Source organism: Notamacropus eugenii, chromosome 6, assembly GCF_028372415.1.
Source record: "Notamacropus eugenii isolate mMacEug1 chromosome 6, mMacEug1.pri_v2, whole genome shotgun sequence".
Taxonomy (NCBI): Eukaryota; Metazoa; Chordata; class Mammalia; order Diprotodontia; family Macropodidae; genus Notamacropus; species Notamacropus eugenii.
The window spans coordinates 32856073-32870035 of record NC_092877.1 but is presented as its reverse complement, the minus strand read 5'-3'; the positions used below and the strand labels follow the sequence as shown (position 1 = coordinate 32870035).

At 42.5% G+C, this 13963-nt stretch overlaps 2 protein-coding genes across 4 annotated transcripts in view; one reads left to right on the top strand and one right to left on the bottom strand.

Moving 5' to 3' along the window:
• Positions 1–13963, top strand: part of PARVA (parvin alpha) — a 161397-nt gene that overhangs the window by 79058 nt on the left and 68376 nt on the right. Inside the window, exon 1 of one of the 2 annotated variants that reach the window (XM_072619409.1) lies at positions 306–436. The exons of the other annotated variant lie outside the window; for it this stretch is intronic. Within the exon in view, the coding sequence (XP_072475510.1) occupies positions 409–436 (28 nt within the window). The 5' untranslated portion in view covers positions 306–408. Of the gene's footprint in view, positions 1–305; positions 437–13963 lie in introns of those variants that run through there. 2 annotated transcript variants of the gene reach the window in all.
• Positions 1–13963, bottom strand: part of LOC140510653 (uncharacterized) — an 84646-nt gene that overhangs the window by 45394 nt on the left and 25289 nt on the right. The window lies entirely within an intron of this gene.

The following is a 13963-nucleotide window of genomic DNA, read 5'->3' as shown; positions in this document are numbered from 1 at the left end:
ATGGGGCCCATTTCAGTCACCACCATCATTAATTCCGTGACCAGTAACCGGAGGTCTCCACCATCAGAGCAGACTCTCAGGCTCTCCTGACTGCAAGTTGCCAAGATGAGGGAGGCAGATCCCATTTGTTCTGCAGATGGTCTATGAGTCTCATGTGGCATCATATTAAATTATATGGGCAGTCACTCGTTCTCCACTGATGCGCTGAGTGGAGAGTGGTAAAGTGCATGGAGAGAGCACTTGGTTAGGAGAGCTCGCCTGCACAGGTCATCCACCTTCCCAGAGAGAGCCGTCTTACTACTTGGGGAAGGGCTCTCTTGGGGAGGGGGCTGGGATCCTCCATACCTAGGGAGGCTGGCCTCTCTCCTGGAGGAGGAGGGAAAATGAAGGTGCCTGGGACTGGACATCATGGGCTGTGGAGCACTTTGCCCCAAAGGTACTGACCCTGGGAAATCCTGGATGGACTTGGGGAGGGAGTGGGGATGCAAGGTGAGTCTCCTTCCTGGGTTGCAGGTTTGCCATCTCTCTGCTCCTCATCTGGGAACTATTGCAAGGTACTTTGAATCTCTGGATTTTTCCTTTTAAGCTATTATTATGATCCTTTCTCCTGGCTTCATTAGGTATTTACATCCTGAACCAGCCAGTGTTAGCCCAGTCAAAAGGAATTAAACCAGATCTTCAAAAACGGTATGTAGGGAACAGAAGACGAGATGGAGGAGAAGCGAGGGAGAGACTGCTTTGTGAATGAACCACTGGACTAATTGTTGTTATGGGAGCCCTTAGGGAGGTAGTATATCTGCATGTCACAACTACCTTGAAAGGCAGCATGTTCCCTGATTCCCCAGGGCCTTGAAGTTGAGTGAAGAGACTTGAAGAGGTTACTTTGGAATCTCTGAAACTCAGTTTCACTGTCTGTAAAATAAGGGGGTTGGATAACAACCCCCGCCTGGGTAAATTCTAGATCTACCTTTCGTAGACTCATCAGTTCAGAACTGGATGGGACATTTTTGGCCATGAATCCACTCTTCGTTTTTTACAGTTGAGAAGCTAAGTGATTTGCCCAGGGTCGCACAGCTAACAAGTGTCTGAAGTGGGCTTTGAACCCAACCCTTCCTGACTCCAAAGCCAATGCCCCTCCTACTAGAAATCTACAATTTTAATAAAGAATGAGAGAAAAAGCTTTTAGCCTCTCGAAATCCTCAGTGGCATTGCCCTTCTGCTCTCTGGCTAACACAGGGAATATGTTATAATTCTGATTGCAACAACATTGAGATAATGAAAGAGCTCATTCAAAAACTGTCGAAACAGCAATGCCTAATGGACTTTTTCAGGTCTCTCAAATAATTTGGAATAAGTAGGTTAAAATAAGCATTGAAATTCATTTGTTTTTCACATGCTTGGTTTGGTTGATATTTTGCACTCACCACTTGTAGGTTGTAAATGGCTTGAGATCTTTTAGAATTAGATTGAAGGCTGGGTTTAAAAATAGTTCTCCCTAAGGTGACACATTTTGCATGCATCACTCATGTACATCTCTCATGTGCATCTCTAGCAAATATAATCATTTTGACCTTTTCACCTAATAAAATAATTAATTTCAAGTTTCCCAGTTCTGAATGGCACCAGGGTGCTAAGGAGAGACCTGAGAGCCCATTGTATTCTTCCCTTTGCCCCATTACTGTGCAAGTTGTAAAGTAGTCTCTAAATCAAGTAGTTTTATCATTAGCTCCGCTGGAAAACATTGTGACAAACCCCAGCTCTTTTGTGAGTGTCCAAGAACTCTCTTGACTGATTGGAAAGCTGGACATTTGGCCCTAATAGAAAAATGCACAAACACTCAGCTTCTCCACTCTCCCACATGCGTGGCAGGCATTGGCATCCTAATATTGATTATGTCATAATTATAGAATTGATTTTGCCATTTTACCAAAGGCTATTCCCTGTAATTACCAGGCTAACTAGTGCAACTGCCATTATCCCCATTTTGAAGATGAGAAAACTGAGGTGAAATGTCTGGTCCCAGATTGAACAGCCATTAAGAAGAGGTGTCTGAGACTGGAGGTTTCTCCCTTGCTGGAGGCTAAAATCTGAACTCCTTAGATAACCAGTCACATATATAATAGAAAATTGATTCTGAGTTGTATGTGGATTAGGGTGAAGGGTCTCTAAGTTCTCTTCAAACTCTGAGATTTGGTGATTCTGTGATTAGATCTTCTGACTCCATGTTTAGTGCTTTCCTTTCCAAGGTAGGAAGCAGCTTGTGTCGCACAAAGCCAATTAGAACTTTAAGAATACGATGCTGGGAATGCAGAGAAATATAAACTTGTCATTGGTAGCCCCCAGAAAGTACATCAGAGGAACTAGGGAGTCATCTGAAGAGGTCTACAGAAGTGAGGTGGCAAAGAAAAGGTGTGGAGGCCTCCAAGCTGCAGCCTGTGAAACGTGCTGGTTTGCTCATTTCTATAAAGGAATCTTTGTCAGGTTTTCTTCCAGATAGGTGGAGTTGGAGGGTGGCCCCCAGCTCCTTGGGGAAGGAGCACCCTGACTGCTCCAGTAGTGTTAATGCTCTCTACGAATGGAAGACCACATCCTTTCATTTCTTAAAGTATATGTGTGTGCTGGACAGCTTTGTAACATACCTTGAGTATCCCTTCATTCCCCACCCATTACCATCTAATCCTGCCCCACATGCCATTCCTTCTGAGGGCAGCTCCTTCTTCTTTGGAACAGCTCTAGTCGCTAGGACATTTTTCCTGACTTCAAGCCAAAATCTGCCCCTTGGTCCTTTCCACCTCTTGTACTTAGTTTTTTCCTAGGAAACTAGATCTCATTTTTCTTTCCCATAACAGCCCTTCAAATATCTGAAGATATGTCTCCCTTGAGTCCTTTGTCCTTCAGGCTAAACAATTCCAGCTTCATCAACCAGTCCTCCTTGCATGTTTCTCTCCAATGCCTTAGGAAACCTTCCACCGTATGTAGTGTATGGTGACATTTTTGATGCTTGGTCCCAACTGGGGCTGCTGAAGGAAGAAATAGAGTATCTATAGTTCTTTTTCACTAGATAGAGTACATAATACAGAAATACAACAGGCATTACAAATATAACCCATTTGTTAGTTGAGAAGGGACAGCCTGGGTTTAATCTTGGGGATTTACCATGAAATCTCTTTGACTCAAGCCCCCACCCAGGGTTTCCCCTGGGAACGTGAGAATTTGGCTCGTATTGTCTCTGCCTGGGGGTTGCCTCCTCCTCCTTTCCCCAGCCCCCAAACATCAGAATTTGGCTTCTATCTAGATCTTTACAAGAAATGGAAAAGGGCGTTCAGCTTCCATGCAGGCATTCAGGCTCATAAGATCATGGATTTAGAGGTTAAAGGAAACTTAGAAGTCTAGTTCAACACGCTCATTATACAGATGAAGAAACTGAGCCCACAGATGTTAAATACCTCACTCATGGCCACACAGACAGCAAGTAGCAGAGTTAGGATTTGAACCCAGGGTCTCTGACTCCAAATCCAAAGACATGTTGGCTGCATTCCATTGTCTTTCTCAGGATAACTATGGTATAGAGTCTACTATATCACTTACCTATATAGATTGTAGTTGTCAGTTGCATATTGATTATAAACCGTAAGGGATTTTCATCAACAGTGCCTCTCCATTGGGCCTCTGCCTTTTCTAGGATCCTAGCTAGTCCTCTGGACTTAGAGTACTACCCTGGGGGAGCCACCCACACATACATACACACCCAAAAGAAAAAAATTCAAACAATTCACCCTTTCTGTTGTGTCTCTACCTCTTGCAGAGGATAAAATCTTCCAGACTTATGGCAGTATTCAACATGGGATTGCTGTCTTGTGTATTTACAGTAGCACAATATACTAGGTCCTCTTTGTGTCTTTGTAACCCCAGTGCCTAATGTGCCTAGCACAGGGCCTGGCATAGTGGATAGCAGGTACTTAATTAAGTCAACAACAAACGTTTAATAAGTATTTAATATGTTCCAGGGACTGTGCTAAGCATTGGGAATATACATACAGGCAGAAATATAGCCAGTCCTTGCTACCATTCCAATGGGCCCAGACAAGAGATAAAAGGAAATTCAAAAGCTGGGTAAGAGAGGGAGAAGATAGCTGCATGAGACTGTGCTGGAGAAAGTGCAGAGAGTCAGGAGTGGATGGACCCTGAAGAGGAATGAAGACATGGCTGGCCTGTGCATTTTCCTTAAAATGGAGGTCTGAGGAGGAATCAGCCAGTAGAGGAAGGTCAAGGGTAGAGGGTACTTCTAGTGTGAGAAGTCCAGCATAGAGTGAGGCTCAGTGACATGACAGAGAATGTCCAGAGAGTCCCAAGTGGAGCCAGAGAGAGAGGCATCTAGAAATACTTGTTGATGGACAGCTTGTCCAAATTCTGTTTACAAATACACTTTCTGAATTCTTCATGATGACTACTTGTCACTCTCTCATCAGAGTCATTCAGCTGCGGGTTAGACTAAACAACCTTTGAGATCCCTCCCAGGACTGAAATCTTGTGATGTCAACCCTTTCCATTCTCTTGATATTGAAGACACAGAAGTGGCTCAGGAGGATTCTTGGACTCCCCTCCCATTGGATAATTGTTATTCTTTGCTTCTAGTTGACTTATGGCTAAGTTTTAGATCTCTCACGCAATTATATTTTTGTCTCTCATGTTCTTTATCCCAGGACTAAGCACAGTATTTAAGGAGTCACTTATAGGGAATGCTTTTAAGGATAGAAACTCTTTCTCAATATCCACCCCTTATTAATCCTTATTGAAAGGCATTGTGGCCTAGTGGGTCAGGCACAATATTCAGAGTCAGGAAGACCTAGGTTCATATCCCACCAATGATATTTACTATCTGAGCCCCTGCCAAATTCCCTAACCTACCTGGGTCCCAGTTTCCTCTTTGGTAATATGAAGTAGTTAGACTTGATCCCATGCTGGATATTGCCATGTCTGGAAGATTTTATGATCTTCAGGAGGTAGAGACACAACAGAAGGAGTGAGTTGTTTGAATTTTTTCTTTTGGAGGTCTGTAGGAGTGACTCTCCCAGGGTAGTACTCTAAGTTCAGAGGACTAGCGAGGGTCCTGTAATTGTTTTGTGGAGAGGAATTGTTTATGAACATGGTTGCTAGTCCTTTGTGATTTATAATCAATATGTAACTGACAACTATAATCTATATAGGTATGTGGTATATATGGCAAAGATTCTATACCATAGTTATCCTGAGAAAGACAGTGGAATGCAGTCAACATGCCTTTGGATTTGGAGTTAGAGGTCCTAAGTGGATAGTCACTGTAGCTATCCAAAGTAAGAAAGACCTTGGTTCAGATTCCCCCTCCAATATTTACTAGTCTGTATGGATAAGTCACTCAACCTCTTTGTTTTTTTGGACGAGATAACAAAAAGGTTTTTTCCTAAGTCATAGATGAGTTGCAATCCCCATTGGTAGAAGATATCACACTGGGAGTCTCTCACAATCCTGAAATAACAGCCCCTGTGGGTAGTCAGGTTTGGGCTGTGTACTATGGGATATTGAGAGGTCCCTAGGGTCACAGAGTCAGGATGTGTCGTCACAAGTACTTCTTATACAGATCAATACCCCAAGGATATTTGACCAACATAGATTATGACCCATCTATGCTTGACTAAGGCAAACAGGGTGAAATGACTTGCCAAATAGTAGGTATTTGGGGCTGAGTTTAAATTTCTAAAGATGAATCTTCCTGGCTCTAGAGCTGAAGTTGTTCCCTCTGGCTCTAAATCAATGATCTTACATCTGGCACTGCACACTGGACTCACCCATCCCTCCAGTCCTCCCACCCCCCACACATATCTTTTCCATTTGCCTCTGAAAAATGTGTCACCTCCTTTAGCTGTGCTGGCTGAATTCTCTTAGCCTTAGCTACTCCTCACCTATTTTTGTTTGCAAGTTTTAATTCTTTTAAGTAATTTGTTGGCTACAATGGGAATGAAGGTCATGCAAAAGAAAGTTACATTGGAAGCAGAGGGTGGGCAGTAAAATAGAATGCCAGACAGACACTTACAGCATGTATGATTTACAACAATTCGTTTTAATAGGTTCCGTGTATGAGTTTGCTGTCAACATGGATGGTTGGTTAACAAACAGCTAAAATAGCTTTTGCAATGCACAGTGATTAACTGTGTTTTGTTGACTCTCAGGCTGTTGTCTGGGCCTTCTGATTTGTCTCCATATGTAATCATTAGTGTGGGGGCTTGTCTAGCTGTGAAATCAACATAAGCATTTCAGAGTAAATGTCTCCAACACCTTTTCTCAAAAGTAGCACATGCAAACACTTTCCCGTCTTCTCAGAACAAACATTATGTCTTCTCAGATCAGGATTTTGGAGTAGGAAAGAAAGTCCATCACTGAGCCAGCTTCGGAACCTGACAGAATATATGGGGTCTTTGTGGGTACAAAATGTTGCATAAGCTGCCACTTCTGTTCAGTTGTTTGTGATGAGAAAACTCATTTGGATGGGTAGGGATGATATATTTAGAAATGACTTTGACATAAAACCAAAAGGAATCAGGTGGTTGTTAACTTTTCTAATTTGGATGACCATATCTCACTCGTTCAATAAATGTTTATTAAGGGCCTAGGAATTGTGCTCAGCCAGAAATAGAAAAGTAAAAGCAGTTCTTTTCCTCAAGAGCTTCCAGTCTAATGGAAGAAGTTACTGTTCAGTCATTTTTCAGTCATTTCCAATTCTTTGTGACTACATTTGGGGTTTTCTTGGCAAAAAATACTGAAGTGGTTTGCCATTTGTTTCCCCAGCTCATTTTACAGATGAGGAAACTGAGGTAAACAGGGTTAGGTGACTTGCCCAGGGTAACACAGCTAGTAAGTGTCTGAGGCCAGATTTGAACTCAGGTCTTCCCGACTCTAGACCTGGCACTCTATCACAAAAGGAAGAAGAAAAACAAAGGAAAAGAGGGATGGAGGAGAGGGAAGGTATTCAGAGGCTCAGTGGGAAATGAAGAGATGGTCGACCTGGGAGCCTTTCTTAAATAGAGGTTCTAGGAGAAAGTCTCCATCCTCCACTCATAGGGAGGAGCCCTAGGGCCAGAGGGTGCTGGTGAGGTGTGAGTTCCAGGGCTGAAACGATCTTCCAGGATGACCAAGTCAAAACTTATTTCTGATGTCTCAGTGATTGTCAGGAACTTTGGCTCATGAAAATGTACTTTCTGAATGGTCCCAATAATTCTACAGGGAAGGAAGAGGTCTTAGGGATCCAGGAAAAAATTTGCCCTTACCATACTTGAGATGTGGACCTCAAAACTTGAGCCATTTTTGTTATTAAATGGTAGATTTAAAACCAACAGAAGAGGTTTGCTTTATCCCCATAGAGAGAGTTCATTTCCCTCCTGTGCTGTGTTAAGCAAGTGGATATGGTCTCTCCTGAGGTTTCTTCAGGCCTTCATTTATTGTGAGCTGAGCCTAGCTAATTGTCTCTCCATTCCCTCTACTATTTAGACAGTCTGACCTCTACAAATTAAAGAAGAAAAGGCTGCGGATGGGGGAGGGAAGAGGAGAGCCATGACAGCTGTCTCCAAGTATTTGAAGGACCATTATGAGAAGGAGATTAGACTGACTCTGATTGGCCCCAGAGGATAGAATTGGGAAATGGATGGAGGTCACAGAGAAGCCAAATTCAGCTTGACATCAGAAAGAACTTCCTAACAATTAGTGCCATCTCAAAGTGGAAGAGGATGCCTTAGGAGGTGTAACTTCCTCCTCTCTGGGAGGTCTTCCTGCAGAGACTAGGTGGCCTTTCATGTATGGATTGGGTCAGAGGTTGACGAGGTCCCTTCAACTCTGAGATTTTATAAAATTTAATCCATCCCTCTGTTGGGCTACCACAGGAAGCAGTGGGGTTGCCCTTCACTAGAGGTTTTTAAATGAAACTAAGAAAAGTACTTGTTGAGGATAAAATAACTCCCTACTTCAAGAACAAATTGACCTGGATCTTGGTAAGGGCCCTTCCAGCCCTGGAATTCTGGGATGTGGTCCCCAGAGAAATACAAGGAAAATGGTGCTGGAGCATTTCTTCTGTTTTCAGTGTTTCTCAGCTGCTTTTTTATTGGGAGCAATAATTCTTCTTCAGATTTACCTTTAAATGTATATATCTAATGCTTCCAGGTCTCTCTTTGGGCAACATCCTTAGAGTATAGACTAAGTAATGGCATACTAGTTCAAAGGTTGGGACCAGCTGAATAATTCTTATTGGACCTTGGCAGTCCAATAAGAAAGCCAAAAGCTTTCTTAATTTCTGTTCATCCACAGTCTAGGAAACATTTTCATCCTTCTTGATTCTCATGGTCAATGAATGTGATAGGTATGAGTTGGCACCTCAGAGTTATTTTAATTAGCATTTTCTGGTTATTTGATAGTTTGAGCAGTTTTTAAAATCATTCAACAAGTTAGTTAAGCACTACGTGGAAGGCAGAGATGGTGGCAGTGTGCCCTAGTAGACAGAATGATTCTACTTGAGGAAGAAAGCTTTGTTGTTGGATCCTTTCAGTCAGTCTGATTCTTTGTGACCTTATTTGGAATTTTTTTGGCAAGGATACTGGAGTAGTTTGTCATTTCCTTTTCCAGCTCATTTTGCAAATAAGGAAACTGATGCGAACAGGGTGAAGTGACTGACTTGCCCAGGGTCACACAGCTTGTAAGTATCTGGGGCTGCATTTAAACTCACAAAGATGGGTCTTCTTGACTCTGTACCTGGCCTTCTATTCACTGTGCTATTTAGCTAATCCAAAATAAGAAAGACCTTGGTTCAGATCCCCCTCTGACATTGACTACTCTTTGTCTGGACCAGTCACTCAAACTCTATGTTCTTTGGACAAGATAACAAAGAACTTATCTCCTAAGTCACAAATGAGTTGCAATCCACAGTGGTAGGAGGTATCTTCACACTGGGAATCCCTCACAACCTTGAAATAACAGCTCCTTTGGGTAGTCAGATTTGGGCTGTGTACTATGGGATATTGAGAGGTTAAGTGATTTGCCTAGGATTGCAGAGTCAAGGTGTGTCACAAGTACCTCTTATATAGGTCAATACCCCAGTGATATTTGACCAACATAGATTATGATCCATCTATTATTTAGTAGATAAACATTAGGGAGTTGTCTGAGCCTCAGGAAGATAGTGATTTGTCCACAAACACATAGCTGATAAGCAGAAAAGGTAAGATTTGAACCCAGGTCTTATGAAGTTATAAAACCTGATAGTGGAATCACTGAATGACTATTGGAACATAGTTCCAAACTGCTTCCTAGAGTGACTGGACCAATTAACAGGTGCTCCACCAACAGGGCACCATGTGCTTCTGTTTTCCCACAGTCCATCCAACATTGTCATTCTCTTTTTTTGTCATCAGAGTTGGTTCATTTATATTATGCTTAGTGATTTGGGGCATTTTCCCATATTTGTTGAAAGCTTGAATTTCTTCCTTTGAGAACTACCTTTGGATAACCTTTTACCATTTATCATATGGTCATTGTCATTTTGGCTTCAGCCCAGTTCACACACAACTAAGTTCTATCTCTCCTTTCCTAAGTAAGCCAATTTTCTTTACCATTTTAATGTGTGATCTTTTCTTGGAGTTGTTGCCAGAAGAGCAACTGGGAAGGTACTTCCCAGTAGAGTGACCCAATAGTAGTGGGCCAATTAGTAGTGGGCCCAATAGTAGTGGGCCAAAAAGAAAAGATATGGGAAGCTACTTCCCTCTCTCCAGAGGTGAGGGACTATGGACATTTAACATTGCATGTAACATCAAACTTTTTCAGCATTTTGGTTATTTTGAACTTTTTTTCCCTTTTTTAAATTCTTTATTATAAAGAATGGCTCTCTGAGATGGAGAGGAGTGTAGGGTACACTGGGAATATAGGTGATGTAAAGGATATCAATAAAAATTTATTTTAAAATAAATGTAGTAGTGGACCATACTTCTCACAAAAACAAGAGAGGCATTTCAAAGAATGGCCAAAGTGATGAGAAGTCCCACCTTGTGTTGCGATAGCTACTTGAGGACAACACTATGGGGGTTCCATTGGGGGTCAATATGGCTTGCCGTGTTCAGCTTGTGGTCTTTGTTCTGATTTGTCTCTAGATCCTCACTTGTGTTGATTCAGTTACACCTTGTTGATTCACTCATCTTGTGACAAGAGTCCCATAAACTCAATCATTTCCCTCCCCTGAAAACTAGACTTTATCAGAAGTCTCCAAGTCATGGGAATTTTTCATATGGTGTTGCTGGTACTTGTTGATCATATCATTGAGTGCCGTTAGCTGCCAAGGACTTCTCCACAAGCCCATGAGTCATTTAAAAATTAAGGAAGCTTCAGCAGCCTTCAAATAGACCCAAAATTAGTCATGGAAGAGCCTCAGAAGGAGCTAGTACAGCCATAAAAAGTCTCCCTGGGACCACTTGTACTCAAGAAGAAAGAGCAATCCGGACAATTCATTTTCTCTCCTTCAGTGCCATTTTTTTCAAAGTCATTTAAATCTTCACTGAAATTTCATGTTTGGCCCAGCACTACAGATACAGGGATCATTGTTCAGGGCATGCTGGGATGGGGGTGCAAAAGTTACTAAAGGAATGAATGGAATTGTGGGCACCTGCCTTGGATGGGTCGACCTTTACTCTGTTTACCCTCCAGGGCTTTCCATTCTCACTAAGGCCATGTATTTATTTACAGCTGTCGTAGGGAAGGGTAGGCAGGACCAGAAACAATGCTTTGAATGTAAGTCAATGGATCTCTGACAGAGCTTCCATTTTCAACAAATATTAATTACCTACTGTCTTCAGAATGCAGTAATCCATGCTAGGGGGAGAAACAAAGTTTGGCTGAAAAACAGCTACTGTATCCAAGGAGCTGATGGCCTAATAAGGGCTTATGATACATGCACAAATAACAGAAGTCAATATTACTTGTGATAAGCTCATTTAAGAGGTAAAGGAGGATTGTCAGCTGGGTTTAAGGAGAGGAAGATTATCACCGGGCAGATGACATGATTTAGTGCAGCAGTGTCAAACTCAGATAGAAATGGGACCTACTCATCCATGCATAAGGATCCCTGTGGGCTACATATTGACTTAGTTTTAAAATGAATAATATCTGTGTTTTATTGTATTTTTATTTATTCTGTTAAACATTTCCCAGTGCATTTTAATATAATCCACTGCCTACATGCTTATACCTCTAGTTTAGTGGATCGCAGAGTTCAAACTGAAGATTTTTACACTGGAGAGAAGTGGCATGAGGTATATCCCTTCAACTGAGTAGGTGAGTTAAGGGGGCAGAAGACAGAGACTCTAGAATACTGACATGAGTCATTTGCTATGGAAGCCTTCACAAGGGGGCAAGGGAAGGGCTAAGGAGAAGCAAACCAGAATGGAGGAAGAACTCTCCCAAAACCATGGTATCCTGGGGAAAAGTTCCAGTGACTTCACCTTAGTTCTAGTTCTGGTGACTTTGGACCCAGAATAATCTAGATTCCATGTGACTCTGGGTAAATCACTAAACTTCTCATTTCCTGCCTGTAAAATGGGAATGACAGTGACACTGTCCTCACAGACCATTACAGAAATAAAGATATAATGAGATTCTGTAAAGGGCTTTGTAAACTTTAACTTGCTATATAAATCTTTACCACCATTAGTGTTACCATCTTCTCTGAGAAGAGGGGATAACAAATCAAAATGGTGAGGCTTCTGTGGCTGGGGCAAGAAGGAATTAGTGTTCCCAAAAAACAAACACCCTAAATCTCACAACTGACTTTCTCAAGATGAGCCACAGATAAGTCTGAATAATCCAATTTTCCGAAGTAGGTCTTTTGCTGTGAGGAAGGCAATAAGCCTGTAATTGCTATGGTTTTGCAGGTAGAGGGCTTGATTTGAAGTCAGGAAATTTTAGTTCAAATCTCTGTAGTGGCACTCAACTAGCTGCGTGACCCTAGGCAAGTCATTTCCCCTCTCTGACCTCTGTGAAGTGAGAGGGACAGGAATGGGAATGGGTTAGATGACCTCCTGCTCTGAATCCATGATCCTATTAGATACAGAGAAAATGCAGTGATGACTGTCTCTGACAGAGTGCCAAAGGGATGATTGCATTTGGGTTCTGATTTGGCTTAATGGAGAAACGAATACTCTGTAGGAGACTGGTCACTATGGGCAAGGGTCCACTAACTCAATCCCATGGCCTGGTCCACCTCTGTTTGCATATTTACTTTTACAAATGGTTGGCTCTCAGTCAGTAGTTAATGGAATGAGGATGAGGTCCCTGCACAGAATCATTTCCTGAAAAACGTTTCCAATTGCAAACACATCTTGGCCTTTCTTTTCTGGTTTGTTCTGCCCCCTCGAATGAATTAGCTTGGGCAGGAAAGAAGGGAAGCTTGAGAGGCTCAGGCTCTGGAGCCATTTGTTTTTCACACACACACACACACACACACACACACACACACACACACACACACACAAACACACACCATGTCCATTGAGGTCCACCTTTAGAGTTCCTAGCTGTGGCTATTGAATTTTCTATTCACGGTCAGAAAAATGTGTAAATATCTCCATATTCACAGCTCACTTCTGGCTATGAAGCAGAGTGCAGGGCAGATGGTTCTCTCTCTGCTTTTATAAACATGGCTTCATGTTTCTGAGGACATTTAAACTGGAGCGGCTGTCTCTAGAAAAAGGGGAGAGGGAGGGAGGGTGGGATTAAGGAAACGAGGGAGTTAGAGGGAGAGGAGAGAGAGAGAATGAGAAAGCAAGAGAAAGGGAGAGAATGAGAGAGCAAGAGAATGGAAAGGGGGGGAGAGGGGGAGAGAGGGAAAGAGGGAGAGAGGGAAAGAGGGAGAGAGAGAGGAGGGAGAAAGAGAGAGAGAAGGAGAGCAAGAAACACAGGAGGAGGGGGCAAGCTTTGGCTAATATTCAAATGAACTGTGCTTGTTTTACAAAGTGAAATGGGGGAACAGCCTTTGGGCTCCTTCCTCCCATCCCTGTAGCTTTCCTTCATCACTGGATGTCAGGTAAATCTGTCACTGGTCCAGGGAAGGAGCTAAATAAACAGCAGCTTCATGAAACTCAAGATGTGCCATTTGGGACTGTCTGTTTCTCCCTCTTTCTCTTTGTTAGGAAATCTCTTTCGCTGTCCAAATCCATCATTCCTCTCCCTGGCAAATCTGAAAGAGGCCTTTTAAAGTAGATGCTGTGTATTTAGCAAGTATATGTTGGCGAGTGGTTAGGAGGCCAGACTCAGTAATAAAAAAAAATGTAAAAACTCACAAATACATGCAAACACACACACACGCACACACACAGAGTACTAGTCTCGCCCTGGCGTACATGGGATCTTGCTTTTATTAACGTCACCTGCATCTGATAGGCAGCTCTCTCCCTTGCTTACCAAAATGCAAACTAAAGTCTTTCGAGAAAATTGCCTTTTTTTACTTAATGGATGGAAAACCATTATCTGATCTGGAATTGAATTGAGGAGCTGAGACTTAAATCATGACTTTTAAGGGGGTTGAGGGGGGAGGAAAAAGAGGGTGGGGTGGGGTCCAAGGTCATTCCTCTCTAACCTTCTAGCATAAAACTGCCTTTTAGTAGAAATTTCTGCCTGCGGCTCAAGGGCAAGGGTTGAGAGAGTGGGAGGAAGGAGGCCAGTATGGGAACATTCAGTAGCCTCCATTCTCTTTTCCTTTTTCCCTTTTTTTTTTTGACTCTCAGAATTGCAGCCATAAGGGACTTTAAAGATCATTTCGTCCGGATCCTACACAATTTAACTCTGTAGTGCACTCTTTTGAGGCTATCCTTTCCTTGATGTACACTCTTGGTTTGTATCCCCAAAGAATGACTACCCCAGGTTCAATATAGACTGTAAGGTTTCCTATAGCTCTTGAGCC